This window comes from Dunckerocampus dactyliophorus, chromosome 12 (assembly GCF_027744805.1).
Source record: "Dunckerocampus dactyliophorus isolate RoL2022-P2 chromosome 12, RoL_Ddac_1.1, whole genome shotgun sequence".
NCBI lineage: Eukaryota > Metazoa > Chordata > Actinopteri > Syngnathiformes > Syngnathidae > Dunckerocampus > Dunckerocampus dactyliophorus.
Window position 1 is genome coordinate 697,701 of NC_072830.1, and position 17,152 is coordinate 714,852.

The following is a 17,152-nucleotide window of genomic DNA, read 5'->3' on the forward strand; positions in this document are numbered from 1 at the left end:
AGCGGTTCACCTATAAATATGAGCAATATTTATCAAATGTATGTTTTATTTGTTAATGTTACACAAACACAGCTTTCAATACATTGCAAAGGCAAGACTATGTACAACATCAGACACACCATACTGACAATTCCTCTGGAAAGCTTTAAAAATAATGTAACTATCTCCTCAAATTGCAAGTTCATAAAAATACAATCTTGTGACGCCAATAAAGCCTCAAATAGCTCTATGTACAATTATTCCATGAAAATAGTTGTTAAACATGACTCTGGTCAAATTTGCAAGCTTAAATAAGCTTGAATAAAATAGTTTCCTTTCAATCTAGACAGTTAAAAGCATGTTTTTTTGTCTTGCAAATATAAATAGTTTGTCATGTGCTGAAAAGCTGCAATGTACAGTAAGATGTGAAGTGATGTGACATGACAGTAGATCTGCAGCATTTCCAAGTAGTTGAACTACTATGTACATCTATCAGTCCCATCTAAAACACTCAAGCACACAAAGTAACCAAGCCTCCCTTATTATGTTTTCCTGTGGTATTCAAATACATTCTTTCACTGTACAGTAAAACCCTTCCACGTGTGTGAAAAATTGCACAATTCCCCTTTGACAGTTTAAGATGAGTTGCAAAGCTTTGGTACGCTATGTTGTGAAACGTGAACATTGTCGCTGTGTGACAGCATCCAGGAGTGCAATAAAAACTGACGGCAACCTCTCAATATTGCTGCGGTGTGTGAATGCGTCAGAACATTGTGATGTGAAGGCATGACTGGAGGCCAAGCACCCGCTGGAGGTCTCCCGTCAGAGACTGGATCCCGAGACCTTCGCGTCCGGAAGGAAAGCCGTGATGGCTCGGTAGCCCTGCGCTTGCCGGATCATGTCCCGCATCGCTCCGTTGAGTTCCATCAACTTGGTGGAGATGTCCGTCAAATCCTGCTTTGAGCCCACGAGTGCAAATGTCCCCGTCTGACCCAGGGTTTGATGGCGGAAGTAGATGTTCAGTAAAGTCTGGACTTCATCTTCACAATGGCTGCCGAAGATGTCATGAGGCCACGTTGCTCTGCAGTTGAAACATATCAAGTACTACAGTAGTTGTCAAATACACAATTAGGAGTGATTTCCCACTAGTTTGAATCGAACGCTAGTCTGCGAGGTTATCCATGTAACGACTATATTATATATATACTATCTGCTCCTTCAGCAGCAGACTGTTACACCCACGGTGTAAGAAGGAGAGGTTCCGCAGGTCCTTCATACCGACCGCTGTCAGGCTCTACAACATCTGCACCACCTGAACCATGTTGTAGTCACTATGTATTCTTTACTTGAGTATCTTGCTTGCTGCTGTAACAAGTGAATTTCCCTGCTGTGGGATAAATAAAGTACAAATACAAATACTAATATTATCCACAAGACCTGCAGCGTGTCGGCCCTCCGTGGCACGAGGCTGACACCCCTAAACGCTTCATAGAACAACAACGTTCCATAGAATAACGGCTTGAACGGACTGAGACCTCTTGTCAGTCATACAGTTGCGTTTTCTCTGTGGGGGGAGGCGGGGAGGCTATCATACACACACAGAGTGCAGCAAGTAAGCCTTGAAATTAAGAGGAAAAAAGATGACTGCAAAGCAAAATGCCACAGCCTTCGTGTGGGAATACTGCGGCTTCAAGTCAAGTGAGCAAGGTGAGCCCATCAACACGGACTTAAACATATCCACCCAAACCAGTTTTCCCATCTGGGAAAAAAGTACATATGGAGATGCACAGCCTTCGTCTCTGGCAATCAACCAACACTCACTGAGACTTTGGATGGCAAACAGCGTAAAATGGTGTGCGCTCACAGAAAGTGTCCCGTGCTACGTCTGCTCTTGAATACAGACGCAAAGTCAGCATTTCCACAAATGCAATACACAGTGAAAGATGACATATTAAAGGAAATATTGCATTATTATTATATATTAGCAGAATATTAGTGGTTCATTTGGTCATTTGGACAATAATGTTGTTGAACATCGATGTACAGTATGTGCTAAATGTTTCGAAATGCACCTGCATTGTGACTGGGTTCATTCAAAAAAGTTTGTTTTTCCAGTCATATATTTTTCATTGTACTTTTTTAAAGATTGTTAAAATCTCGTCTTGTCCTCATGGACCCACTCTCGTATATCGTCTTGTCTTGTGACGACCATAATTTAGGATAATAGGAGTGTAAAGGTCTGTTATGTCATGTGTAGAGGGCTCTAACGATGTTAAAAAACGTATTTAGAAGGTTGTAAACAGTTTTTCTCTGCTCTATGATTTATTAATAAACCGCGATATACAAGGAATTACCGTCCTAGCGAAAGTGCATTGGACACTGCTGGAGTTGCTATTCACGTCTCATGTTAATGACGGCACCCAGTGGGAAATGTTCCAGATTGATTTGTTAGACAGGATAAGACAACTGCCTGCAACTGGAAATCTAAACATGCTAAACATGCTTATTGAGGTCGTCCGACGTGTATTGTGTTCACTTGAACTATGACTTGATTTGGAGCAGACAAAGTATAGCATTTAGGTGCCGCTTTTCTTACCTGCACTCCCTAATATAGTGAATAGCCGTGGCAAAGGTGCCGCTCTTCAGAGCTTCAAGGATGGCCTGCACAGCCGCCTCGGAGGAGCTGAAGGTGCAAGGCTCAGATGAGTGATGAGCTGCTTTGTCACCATCTGCCACCAAGGCTGCTCTCAGGTGGCTCCTCAGCTCCGTCAGCTCTCGGGACGCATTGGTTAGCTGTGGGGTGGGAGGGATAGCTGCTACTAAACAGGAGTCACGGACGAAAGTGGGCAGAAAAAGTGTTTGTACACCTACTTTGGGAATAGAGCTTATTGCATGGAGCTGCTCAATCAGCTTGCAGTAGGACTGAAAAAGCAGTAAGAGCTGAAAGTGGAGTTTGTAGAGTCTTTGACAGAGCTCCAGTTGCTGAAAAGGTCAAGAAAAGATGTTACCATCATTGCTAAAGTGCTCTCTCGTGAGGCTCTGGTCTACTTGCTGCTTTTCTAGTCTCAGCTATTATGCAACTAAAGAAAGGCAAAATAAGAGAAACAAGCCTCATCCAACTTACAGCCAGAGATTCCACTTGCTACAAAGCGAGCATGTTGCAGGACACAAAATAAGCATGAAAGATAAGAATCAAAAGGAGAGGCAGTGCAAGATCACGTTGGTGCAGATGTGTCTTATAGTACATGTCATTAGAGAGTTGAAAAGTGAAAAGAAATAAAAGTGTGAGTAAATGCATGCAAATGTTGCGTGTAGCCGCAATCAGCACCAGCATTTGTCCTCCGAAGGCTACTGACTTCCTGTGATGAGGAGATGCAGTGCGCATACTTGACACGACTGGGCAGGCTGTTTACTTGTTTGGGGGGCTGGACCACGAGCACACTTCAAAGCCTAGGAAGGATCTTTGATTAGCGTTTTAACAGTAGCTCCTTCAAAGTAACAGTTGTGGTCGGATTTTGATGGTGAAGAACATACTGTAGTTCCAAGTAGTCGCTGGGGTTTCACAAGTAAGGGGATTAGCTTCTTGAAACAATGTGCGTTCAAAAGAGAAATACATTTGCAGCCCAAAATAGCCTCCTCCAAAAAAATCAGGCCTGATTTCTCAAACATGCCTCCTCGAAAAAATCTTTTGAACACACATTGTTTATATTGTAAGCCAAACTCCTTACTCGTGCAACCCCGGAGGCTACCGACCAGAACTGGACTTAAAGGACCAAATGGGGGGGGTGTAAGTCTCTGTTGATGAACTACACTGCTGGTGGGAATGTCAGACAACATCATGTCATAAAACCCAACTACACCTTTAATCTTGGGCTTGTATTCTGAAGGGGATTTTTTTCTGCAGCTGAGGGAGGGTGAGGTCATCTATTAACACTCTGCAGTCACATTTGAAAGCCTTTGTCGTAGAAGAAGGCTGGAGTGTCAGATGTTGAATGTGCCAGCCCCGTCCCTTGTTGAGCCTTAGAAAGCGTATTTGATGAAGTATGTGATAGCGTGGCTGTTCAAGTGACATGTGCATCTGTCCATTTCATGATCATATTGGCTGTGTTTCAAAAGGCATGTAGAATGGCTAATCGCTAGCACACACTGTATTTGGGATTTTCAATGTCATTTTTTAGCATTAGCATTGAATTTGGGATAGTGCTACAAACAAAATTCACGCCCTCAGGAATTAGTGTGTGTGCCGCGTACATACTGTAAATCTACCGTGCGTAGCTGGAGGACGTGAAGAGAAGCACTCACAGAGCTACAGTGTCACACACTAATGGCATAGCAGAAGGCACGGTGTCAAAGGTCAGTTTAAATGGAATCTGGAATCTTGTAAAGCATTAGTGAAGTGAATGTGTCAAGACGCCACTCAAAAGCTGCATAATAACGTTACAACAGGATGGAAGATTGTTACCGTTTCCTCCTGCTCAACTGGCTGACGTGTGATCACAGCACTGCCGGGACTTCTGGGGAACGTGGCCTTGCAGTTGCCGAGCCACTGGGAGTCACACGGTTTAGTAAATATATGAACTTTTAAGAAGCGATGACACAAACTTTGCTGTCCTTACTGTCAGCGCTGCCTCCTTTTTGCTGTTGTAAGTGTCCAGATACTCCTGAAGCTCCAACACGCTGAACTTCACTTTCTCCAGGAGTCCATAGGACGTAATCTGTGAACAGCAACAGGTGTTATGGTTCACTTGCAGTACCTCCAATCCTGTCCAAGGCTGCCTTCACACATGTGCTTCGCTACTTTGATACCCCCCAAGACTGACAAATACAGTGGTGTGAAAAAGTGTTCCTGATGTCTTATTTGTTTGCAAGTTTGTCACACTTAAATGTTTGACATCATCTAACATATTTAAATAACACAACTCAACACTTTTTAAATGAAACTTGTTATTATTAAGGGGAACCCTCCCCCCCCTTTAAAACATAACTGACATCTATCCATGTGCAAAAGGTTATAAAGCCATTTCTAAAGCTTTGGGACTTCAGCTAACCACAGTGAGAGCCATTATCCACACATGTCCAAAACATGGAACAGTGGTGAACCTTCCCAGGAGGGGCCGGCCAAACAAAATGACCCCAACACCTCACAGACGACTCATCCGAGAGGTCACAAAAGACCCCACAAGAACGTCCAAGGAACTGCAGGCCTCACTTGCCTCAGTTAAGGTCAGTGTTCACGACTCCACCATAAGAAAGACACTGGGCAAAAACTGCCCAGACCAAAACCACTGCTGAACAAAAACAACATTAAGGCTCGTCTCAATTTTTCTGACGAGACAGAAGTGGAACTTTTTGGAAGGTGTGTGTCCCATTACATCTGGCATTTCAGAAAAAGAACATCATAGCAACAGTAAAATGTGGTGGTGGTAGTGTGATGGTCTTCAGGACCTGGAAGACTTGCTGTGATAAATGGAAGCATGAATTGTGCTGAAGGAGAATGTTGGTGACCTCAAGATGAAAGCAACTTGGGTTCTGCAGCAGGACAATGATCCAAAACACACCAGCAAGTCCACCTCTGAATGGCTGAAGACTTTGGAGTGGTCTAGTCCAAGTCCTGACCTGAATCCTATTGAGATGCTGTGGCATGACCTTAAAAAGGAAAAGCTCCAATGTGGCTGAATGACAACAATTCTGCTAAATTCCTCCCCAGCGCTGGAAGGGACTCATTGCAGGCTGATTGCAGTTGTTGCTGCTCAAGGGGGCCCACCACTTATTAGCTTTACTTTTTCACACAGGGCCACGCAGCTTTGGATTTAATAATAAAAAGTTTCATTTAAGTGTTGAGTTGTGTTGTCACTGACTAATATTTACTTTGTTTGATGATGTGAAACATTTAAGTGTGACAAGCTTTCTCACGCCACTGCAGTCACTCGGTGCACATGGATCACTCGTGTTCACAGTGGGATTTGTGTCATGAGATAAAGGCTGCATAGTAAAGAACACATGCATCAAGTAAAGACTTGATTGGGTCATTTTCAACAAATAACTGAAAGGAACTCTAATTTTCCAACCGATATATCCTCTGCTTGGTTCAACACATTGGTTATTTTTCTATTCTACTATTTTTACCAGCTTTGATTTGACCAACAGCTTCTAAAATATACTTAAAGAGTGCCGTTGTCGCATAGACAGAGGGAGCGAGCAGAGCGCAGCGGCAGCACGTCCATGCATTCTCTGGCTTCCGTGTAGCTTTCACACGTGAGCTCAAGTCAACCGCAGTGCAAAAGCACTGACACCCACCTCGCAAGCGGCCTCGGTCCGCTTGTTTGGTGCACACCAGGGTCCGGGTGATTGTGTTCGCATGCAACTCCAAGCAAACACGGATACGAAGGCACCCTAAAGGCATGTCATGTGACTCACTGTGTCTGCATCCATGAACAATGTGGGACACTCGGCACACGTCAGCATTTGGGATGACCTCAGGAACTTTGATCCTAATCCTCTCAGGCTGTCGCCAAGGTAACTGACGGCATCGCAGGTCAGGGAGCTAAATTTGGTCTGGAGACTCTGCAAGGCAAAGGAACACGCTTACTAGCGACACCACCTACAGTCACATCTGACACAGTATCAGCTCGGCACGCTTGCTTGACTAAGTACCGTCATCTTCGGACTAGAAGTGGCACGTTAATCTTAAATCTCAATTCACACTGACTGACACGAACCAAGGAGTAAACTTTACTGTTGACAGCCACAAGAGGGCACTCTAGGCTTGTGCCAACTATATGCTGCTGATTCAGTCAAGTGGAATGAAATCGGGAGCTCGGTTAACTTGCCCATTGGATTCAGCCCCCCAGGTATGTTCTTTATGCTATGGCGTACCTGAAGAACAGTTAACATAGCAGTCACCAATTCAGCATGTTGTTTTGTGTGCTATGGTTGCATTTCTAAACCAATGAGACTTACTGTATACTTGGGGGGGGGGGGGACTTATAGAGCGCAAAATACGGTAGCAGAAGTAGTACCTTGTACTACCGGCTTTTGTCAGTGGAAATAGCAAATAGAGCCATGGCAAGTGGAGTAAGTACCATGCAGTGGAAAACGAGCATAAAGCATTCTGAAACCGCATACGTGCTCGGGTGCAAATAACTGCTGGCCTCTAATCTCAAAGCATCCAGCAGCTTGATCTACCTTTGCATGCGCTTTAAAGTGTCAGTTACTCAGCTGTTGGTGTGAAAGTCACGCATGTTACACTTGCCATACTGAACGCTATTAATGATGCTCCTTACTAGTATTGCAACACTGGTTCTGTTATGCTGTGTTGTACAATGTACTTATTATCAATGACCCTGTGTTTTCCTTTCCACGTTCTCATGCACACCAAAGCATTATTAAAAATAAAAAAGAAGTTATGCATTTTGGGAAATAACAGCCTCTCTCCATTGAAGTAAATCAATTAGAGCAGTGGTGCCCAACCCCCGGGCCGTGGGTCATTTGGTACCGTGCCGCACAGAAAGAAAAAATCATTTCCATTATTTCATTTTTTAATGTTTTATTTTGTGGCCGGATTCTCTCTGTTACATCCGTCTCACTTGACTCATGTCCATTGTGGGTGTGCTAACTTTATCTCATACCATTTTTCTTTCACCTCATATTTGGTGTCAAATGCTGATACTATGTGGGAATGCATGAAGGTAAGTTTGGATGACTTATTGAGTGCTAATGTGCACATTTGTCTCGAGTTAATTCATGCTAACACACTGCCTTTTAGCACACACGTCAAACAGCCATGTCATCTTCTCTCTGGAAACACTTGGCTAGAACTTGAACTGGTGGATGGTGAGTCAGTATTCATTTTGTGCTTTTAATTTGATGTTATTCATGTCTTAGTTTTACACAATACACTAGGGCCCCAAGTTCCGAACATCCGACAAGCGAACATTCGCAGATACGAACACAAGCCGACTGGTCTATATTTTATTTTATTTTGTGTGTAGTCAGTCGCTCAATCAGTATTTCTACTGCTACTGTACATGCTTGACCAGTAGAGGGCACTGTGACACTGCTAATGCAGCCTTAGAGCTAACGAGACCAACACAGGAAGAGTTAGACGCTGGGGAGATACAGTGTAAAGCTAAATGGAAAGATAAATTGTACAACCCGGACAGAGCGTGTGATTAAAGGTTATGAAGAGTTAATAGGCCTGCTTAATTCTACACCACCCACAGAACACTACCTCTTTTAGAAGAGTCTAACCACCACCACCATTTGTCCTTTTTTTCAATATCTCCTCCTCCTCCTCCACAACGACGTATGCTCGACCACTCCTCTTCAAAGGTAAATAACATTTGTCATTACGTATTATTATATCACTTTTATTATTGTTTTTTTCATGAATTATCCTGGTTTAATATTACTACTGCATCCAAACTCATATTTACATACATACACATATACTGTATATGTATACATGTACATGTAGTACCTAGATCATTGGTAATATTACCTTTTCCACTACTTAAAAACAATTCAACTTAAGAACGGTCGTCTGGAACCAATTGTGTTCGTTAGTTGGGGACTTAGTGTACATCATAAATAAGATAAATTAGATCACTATAATGTACGAACCCAACCCTAGCCCCGGTCCGCGGGAGATTTGTGGGAACACAAGCCGGTCCGTGGGTCAAAAAAGGTTGGGGACCACTGAATTAGAGCAACTACGGTAATCTATGTACAAATTCTATGGCTTCTACAGTCATGCTTCCAGGGTGTCATCCTTGCGGTACGCCGCCCTGTCAGACTTGCTCAGTGAAGTAGACAACATCTGCTTAATGAGGCTTGGAAGAAGACTAATTGCCTCTTTTTTCAAATCAAGTAGACACCTTTTGACACAAAGCCTCTTTTGCAATGTGAGGGTTAATCCTTTCACCCTTTCACTCCCTTCATGGACCTCATGGGCTACCTGGAAGAGGGAGGAGAACACATGGGAAGTGTAGACCGCACAGGAGCCGTCCGTGTCGGACACCAGCTGGCTGAGGTGAGTCCGCCAAGCCTCCTCGGCGTTGTCGCACACCGCCGGCTGGAACGCCGCCAGGATGGCTGAGAAGAAGGGCGAGGGCGGCGGAGATGAGCCCGACTCGGCCGTGTCGTCTGTTTCCTCCTCGGCGAGACTGAGGGCAAGGAGGTTGTTTGGTTGTCATCGTGTCATTAGCCAGCGGGGAGGAGAAGGCGTACCTGGCCAAGCAGCTGTCAAGGTCCAGCTCTTTGGAGAAATCGTGAGCGGCGTCCAGCACTAAGGTGTCCCCGCAGTGAAAGTCAGGGGGAAGATGGCTGATGGGGAGTGACGTGTTGTCCTCGGGGACATCTTCATCCTCTTTTAAGAAGTCACGCTGTTAGAAAGCAGGAGAGATCCTGTTGTAGCTTTGACACAAACACTCGTGCAGCGTGCAGCAACGCTTCATATCAGCTCATACACCCCTTTGGTGAGAAATGATCACACTAACCTTGCCATGGGGCGCTCCTTCAGGGCTTTCATTGCGGCAATTTAGTGCCAGTGAGCCAATTTGAATGAATGATGCCATCTTTGTGGCAATGTGTACACCTTTCTTCACACCCCACATGCTACAAGATAGGTTTTAGTAGCTGCTTAGCCCCACCCACACTGAAGCAACAGGAATACACATTGCCTTAGAACGGACGGACACACAAAGACTCCAGACCATCTAGCATCCCAGAATCATGTCTACTACTATGAAACAAAGCGTTAGGCTTGCAAGTTCATTCACTTACTTTGGCATGCAACTGCAAAAAATGAGCATCTCATGCTTTTTTCTCAGGGGAGGAAATGTATAAAAGGAGGAGAGGAACTTGTTTAAGAGTAACCCAAAGTGCAGAAAACAAAAAACTAGAGGGAGAGAGAGAGAGAGAGAGAGAGAGAGAGAGAGAGATAGCTATTTGGCAAAGTTAGTGAAAAACTCTAGAAAGGACGAACGGTAGGACTGGTTAGTTCCCAGAATCTCAGACACCCTGAAGCCCTTATTCACCCGCTGCTTCAAGTCCTCTGGCAGTTGGAGCTCGAAACTGGGATTTTTGGAGCTCGGCGGCGTGGAGTCAAGTGAGGCTGTGTTACAAAAGGAGTCCATGTTATTGATCTCAGAGGTTGGGGAGAGGCTGACGGCCTGCAAGAGAGAGAGAGAGAGAGACAAGACCAAAGCTCAATGGACACACCCTCGCCCAAAGACATCTCACAAGAGTGGGCAACATTCCCCACACGCGTGGGAACGCTGGCGGCTGTGTCAACATGTGCTTGTGCATTTATTGGCCATCCAGACGCTTTTTATTCCGCTTGTCCTCATTAGGGTCACAGATGAGCTGGAGCCTATCCCAACTGACTTTGGGGGAACAAAAGGACAGAACAACTCCTTACTTTCACACACTGGAAGGGGGCGTTGCAAGGGAGGGGGAGACAGGCTTCTTGTGAGGAGGAAGGCCACTACACTGCTTAGTTATCACTGTCCATTTCATAGGCGCAGGTTCAAAGGTACCATCTTTATCCTTAATGATGCTCGAGAATAAAGCCAAACAAGAATAAAGTCTAAATGTTAACAGAAAAAAGATGGAATTAACAAGAAAAAGTTCTAATTTAGGAGAATAACATCCTAGTATTTTGAGGAAAAATAATGTCATTTTAGTAGCAGGGAGTTGAGCTATTCAAGAAAAAAAAAAATTGTATATTATGAGAAACACGATAATAATATGGCAGCAAAGTCAGAATTACAAGAACAACATTTACAAGAAAGAAGTTGAAATTGTTGGGAAAAAAATAGTGGAAATGGAAAAAACAGCTGAAATTTTACAAGAAAAAAGTCCAAATATTAAGAGAAAAAAGTCATGTTGTAACAAGGAAAAAAGTCACAATTTTACAAGAATAACCTTCAAAACATAAATATTATGGGAATAAAGTCATAATATTATGGGAATTAAATTATAATGTCATGGGAATTAAGTCATAATGTCATGGGAATAGAGTTATAATATTATGGGAATAAAGTTATAATGTTATGGGAATAAAGTCATTTTATTACAAAAAGAAAGTTGAAAGAAAGTTAAAATATTTAGAAAAAAATAATAAAAATAATAAAATAAAATGTAGTAAAAGAGTAACGAGCTAAATTGATACTAATAACAGGCTTTTTCACTTATATCACAAAGCCGAGGTGTAGTTTTTTTCTTGAACGATATCTACAGTAACTTCTTGGTGACAAAGTTGCATCCTTTCACTTTTACTATGTGGTCCTCGCTGGATAAAGTTTGGACACCCCCGCCCTAGGTTACGCATGTAAAGGTCTGAAAGTACTACGTGATAAAGGTGAACCTACAAGCTGACAGTGGGGGAGTATCTGGCTGGCAGAGAGAGAATCCTCCTCAGAGGACTCGTCGGAGTCCTCCTCAGGCGTGATGTGGCTCAGGCTGGGCATGCTGCTGGACAGATGGCTCTCCTCCAGGGCGTGAAGGTCCCTCTGGTCCAAGCTGTCCACTGAGTGTCGGCGCACGCCCCAGTTGAAGTTGTCCACGGTCTCCCTCTGCAACAGCGAGCAAACGATGTTGATCAAGCACAAGCTCCCCTCTGCGGCAGCCACAACATTAGGTACACCTACACTATCCAATACAAGCAGCATCATTTTAGGCTAGCTTCCTAATCTCCATGTTTGTTTATCTACGTCCATTGGCATTCTGTGTACCTAATGAAGTGTCCTGTCCGTGTTTGTTCACATTCATGCAGTGGTCCAAATATGATACGAATGGAAGGAATGCTGGAGTCGGACCCATAGTCTCACTTGGCTTCTACTCTACAGCTGACATTTCAAGCCAAGTAAACAAAGTTATTACTTTTGGCAGCACGTTGATGTGTGAATGTGCTATGTAAATAAACTCACTATAAAACATAATAATATCATATCCAAGCGTATTAACTTTATTTTTATTGAAACGACTAGCAGACCATTCCAGAAAACAAACGACAAAGTAAGTAATCAACACCTGAAATGATGTTTATTATATTACATCAACAAATACAGTGGTGGGATTTCTTATTTGTTTGCATGTTTGCACACTTAAAGGTTCCACATCATCAAACTAATTGAATTATTAGTCAATGACAACACAACTACAAAAAAATGTGGTGGTGGTAGTGTGATGGTCTTCAGGACCTGGAAGACTTGCTGTGATAAATGGAACCAGGAGAATGTCCGGCCATCTGCTGGTGACCTCAAGCTGAAAGCAACTTGGGTTCTGCAGCAGGACAATGATCCAAAACACACCAGCAAGTCCACCTCTGAATGGCTGAAGACTTTGGAGTGGTCTAGTCCAAGTCCTGACCTGAATCCTATTGAGATGCTGTGGCATGACCTTAAAAAGGAAAAGCCTCCAATGTGGCTGAATGACAACAATTCTGCTACATTCCTCCCCAGCGCTGGAAGAGACTCATTGCAGGTTGATTGGTGGGGGCCCAACCACTTATTAGCTTTTGGGGGCAATCACTTTTTCACACAGGGCCATGCAGCTTTGGACTTTTTTTCTCCCTTAATAATAAAGGTTTCATGTAAAGAGTGCATTTTGTGTTGAGTTGTGTTGTCATTAACTGATATTTACATTTGTTTGTTGATCTGAAACATTTAAGTGTGACAAACATGCAAACAAATAAGACATCAGGAAGGGGGCACCACTGCATGTACTACAATAAAGAAGTTCACCTGAACCACAATTGTAGCTACTGTATGTTTAAAATATGATGTCAGCTCCAAAACACATGCAGATTTGCACGAATGAGAATGAGTGTTTTGTGTAAACAAACACTACCAGTCATGGCATGCACACGCAGCAAAAACAACATCAACAAAACTGTAAAGTCACGTACCTGCAAATCCTAGATAGCACACAGAAATAGAAAAACCAAGCATTACTAAGTGAACCTGCACCGTGCGAGCAGATCCAGAATGGTCAACGACCAGTGTTTCCCTCACGATGAGCTCACCTCTCCATCTTCAAGTTCCACATCCAAGAAGTCAAAGTCCCTGAAGACTCTGAACTGCTGCTCCGAGGCGGTGTCATCCACCGTGTCCGCTTCTCGGGTCCCGTCGTCAGAAGACACCAGGCTGGGCTGGTGCTCCATGAGGTCCAGTTCTCCACAGCTCGAGAAAATCACCTTCACCGACAAAACGACAATCAGTCAGGACCGTCCTTGATGAACAGCCTGGCGTTGGCCTACCAGTAGCGCTTACTGAAGGATTTTTGGTGAGGCCAACTTCTTGTCCACACAGAGATAAAACGTTGACAAGTTTCTCTCGAGTTCTTTTCTGCGGAGGAAATAAAAACATAGAAATATGAGAAACATGAGAAACCTCCATCAGGCCTTGAAAATGTTGTCTGGAGCTTTTTAGGAGCAAAAAGGAGAAAAGTTGAACTGGGATTTTTCATGTTGCATTTACATTGCTGTCAAATCTGGATCAGGTGTGGATTGGTTGGTGGCACACTACAGACACAGCACATCTGGTCAAATAAGAATACTATTTGACAAAATATGACATAGGAATTATTTTTGAAATTGTAATCTTTTATAATCACGTAATTCTTCTTAGGTTTAAACACTTTTTTTCATGTTGCGTTTACATTTGTACAAAGCTGCACAACCGGGATCAGATTGGGATTGGCTGGCATTTACATTCCAGCTTGTACACACACACTTTGTTCCAATAGCATCCATTCTCATTCTACATCACACAGGGAGTCTTTTTAAATCACATTCACATTTGATCTCAGGCTATCAAATGTTTCACATGTTTTAATCAGATTAATCACAGCTTTCAAATGAATGAATCATGATGAATCACCATACTGTACATGTACTATGTAGTACTACTGTACATATATTCATACTGTACATGTACTATGTAGTACTACTGTACATATATGCATACTGTACATGTACTATGTAGTACTACTGTACATATATTCATACTGTACATGTACTATGTAGTACTACTGTACATATATGCATACTGTACATGTACTATGTAGTACTACTGTACATATATTCATACTGTACATGTACTATGTAGTACTACTGTACATATATGCATACTGTACATGTACTATGTAGTACTACTGTACATATATGCATACTGTACATGTACTATGTAGTACTGCCGTACATATATGCATACTGTAAATGTACTATGTAGTACTGCTTTAAGTACATGCATACTGTACATGTACTATGTAGTACTGCTGTACATATATGCATACTGTACATGTACTATGTAGTACTGCTGTACGTATATGCATACTGTACATGTACTATGTAGTACTACTGTACATATATGCATACTGTACATGTACTATGTAGTACTACTGTACATATATGCATACTGTACATGTACTATGTAGTACTGCCGTACATATATGCATACTGTAAATGTACTATGTAGTACTGCTTTACGTACATGCATACTGTACATGTACTATGTAGTACTGCTGTACATATATGCATACTGTACATGTACTATGTAGTACTGCTGTACGTATATGCATACTGTACATGTACTATGTAGTACTACTGTACATATATGCATACTGTACATGTACTATGTAATACTACTGTACGTATATGCATACTGTACATGTACTATGTAGTACTACTGTACATATATGCATACTGTACATGTACTATGTAGTACTGCTTTACGTATATGCATACTGTACATGTACTATGTAGTACTACTGTGTATGATGGCATACTGTATATGTACTATGTAGTACTACTGTGTATGATGGTATACTGTATATGTACTATGTAGTACTACTGTGTATGATGGTATACTGTATATGTACTATGTAGTAGTACTGTGTATGATGGCATACTGTATATGTACTATGTAGTACTATTGTGTATGATGGTATACTGTATATGTACTATGTAGTACTACTGTGTATGATGGCATACTGTATATGTACTATGTAGTACTACTGTGTATGATGGCATACTGTATATGTACAGTAGTATGTAGTACTAATGTGTATGATGGCATACTGTATATGTACTATGTAGTACTACTGTGTATGATGGCATACTGTATATGTACTATGTAGTACTACTGTGTATGATGGTATACTGTATATGTACTATGTAGTACTACTGTGTATGATGGCATACTGTATATGTACTATGTAGTACTACTGTGTATGATGGCATACTGTATATGTACTATGTAGTACTACTGTGTATGATGGTATACTGTATATGTACTATGTAGTACTACTGTGTATGATGGTATACTGTATATGTACTATGTAGTACTACTGTGTATGATGGCATACTGTATATGTACAGTAGTATGTAGTACTAATGTGTATGATGGCATACTGTATATGTACTATGTAGTACTACTGTGTATGATGGCATACTGTATATGTACTATGTAGTACTACTGTTTATGATGGCATACTGTATATGTACTATGTAGTACTACTGTACATATATGCATACTGTACATGTACTATGTAGTACTGCTTTACGTATATGCATACTGTACATGTAATATGTAGTACTACTGTGTATGATGGCATACTGTATATGTACTATGTAGTACTACTGTGTATGATGGCATACTGTATATGTACTATGTAGTACTACTGTGTATGATGGTATACTGTATATGTACTATGTAGTACTACTGTGTATGATGGCATACTGTATATGTACTATGTAGTACTACTGTGTATGATGGCATACTGTATATGTACTATGTAGTACTACTGTGTATGATGGCATACTGTATATGTACAGTAGTATGTAGTACTAATGTGTATGATGGCATACTGTATATGTACTATGTAGTACTACTGTGTATGATGGCATACTGTATATGTACTATGTAGTACTACTGTTTATGATGGCATACTGTATATGTACTATGTAGTACTACTGTACATATATGCATACTGTACATGTACTATGTAGTACTGCTTTACGTATATGCATACTGTACATGTAATATGTAGTACTACTGTGTATGATGGCATACTGTATATGTACTATGTAGTACTACTGTGTATGATGGTATACTGTATATGTACTATGTAGTACTACTGTGTATGATGGCATACTGTATATGTACTATGTAGTACTACTGTGTATGATGGCATACTGTATATGTACAGTAGTATGTAGTACTACTGTGTATGATGGTATACTGTATATGTACTATGTAGTACTACTGTGTATGATGGCATACTGTATATGTACTATGTAGTACTACTGTGTATGATGGCATACTGTATATGTACAGTAGTATGTAGTACTAATGTGTATGATGGCATACTGTATATGTACTATGTAGTACTACTGTGTATGATGGCATACTGTATATGTACTATGTAGTACTACTGTGTATGATGGCATACTGTATATGTACAGTAGTATGTAGTACTAATGTGTATGATGGCATACTGTATATGTACTATGTAGTACTACTGTGTATGATGGCATACTGTATATGTACTATGTAGTACTACTGTGTATGATGGCATACTGTATATGTACTATGTAGTACTACTGTTTATGATGGCATACTGTATATGTACTATGTAGTACTACTGTACATATATGCATACTGTACATGTACTATGTAGTACTGCTTTACGTATATGCATACTGTACATGTAATATGTAGTACTACTGTGTATGATGGCATACTGTATATGTACTATGTAGTACTACTGTGTATGATGGCATACTGTATATGTACTATGTAGTACTACTGTGTATGATGGTATACTGTATATGTACTATGTAGTACTACTGTGTATGATGGCATACTGTATATGTACTATGTAGTACTACTGTGTATGATGGTATACTGTATATGTACTATGTAGTACTACTGTGTATGATGGCATACTGTATATGTACTATGTAGTACTACTGTGTATGATGGCATACTGTATATGTACAGTAGTATGTAGTACTAATGTGTATGATGGCATACTGTATATGTACTATGTAGTACTACTGTGTATGATGGCATACTGTATATGTACTATGTAGTACTACTGTGTATGATGGTATACTGTATATGTACTATGTAGTACTACTGTGTATGATGGCATACTGTATATGTAC

The 17,152-nt window shown here is 41.4% G+C and overlaps 1 protein-coding gene across 16 annotated transcripts in view; it reads right to left on the reverse strand.

Annotated features, from left to right (window-relative positions):
- Window positions 1-16: 16 nt before the first annotated feature.
- The window catches only part of frya (furry homolog a (Drosophila)), an 82,115-nt gene continuing 64,979 nt past the window's right edge, over window positions 17-17,152 (reverse strand). For 9 of the 16 annotated variants that reach the window (XM_054793168.1, XM_054793167.1, XM_054793161.1 and 6 more), the window contains 13 exons: window positions 13,254-13,328; window positions 13,007-13,177; window positions 11,352-11,555; window positions 10,017-10,151; window positions 9,208-9,362; window positions 8,936-9,143; window positions 6,397-6,543; window positions 4,596-4,694; window positions 4,442-4,525; window positions 3,104-3,121; window positions 2,851-2,961; window positions 2,576-2,772; window positions 18-1,060 (listed from right to left, as the gene is read on the reverse strand). In XM_054793168.1, the coding sequence (XP_054649143.1) occupies window positions 802-1,060; window positions 2,576-2,772; window positions 2,851-2,961; window positions 3,104-3,121; window positions 4,442-4,525; window positions 4,596-4,694; window positions 6,397-6,543; window positions 8,936-9,143; window positions 9,208-9,362; window positions 10,017-10,151; window positions 11,352-11,555; window positions 13,007-13,177; window positions 13,254-13,328 (1,863 nt within the window). In that variant the 3' untranslated portion in view covers window positions 18-801. Of the gene's footprint in view, window positions 1,061-2,575; window positions 2,773-2,850; window positions 2,962-3,103; window positions 3,122-4,441; window positions 4,526-4,595; window positions 4,695-6,396; window positions 6,544-8,935; window positions 9,144-9,207; window positions 9,363-9,476; window positions 10,152-11,351; window positions 11,556-13,006; window positions 13,178-13,253; window positions 13,329-17,152 lie in introns of those variants that run through there. The other 7 variants (XM_054793157.1, XM_054793169.1, XM_054793162.1 and 4 more) reach the window with 5 other exon arrangements.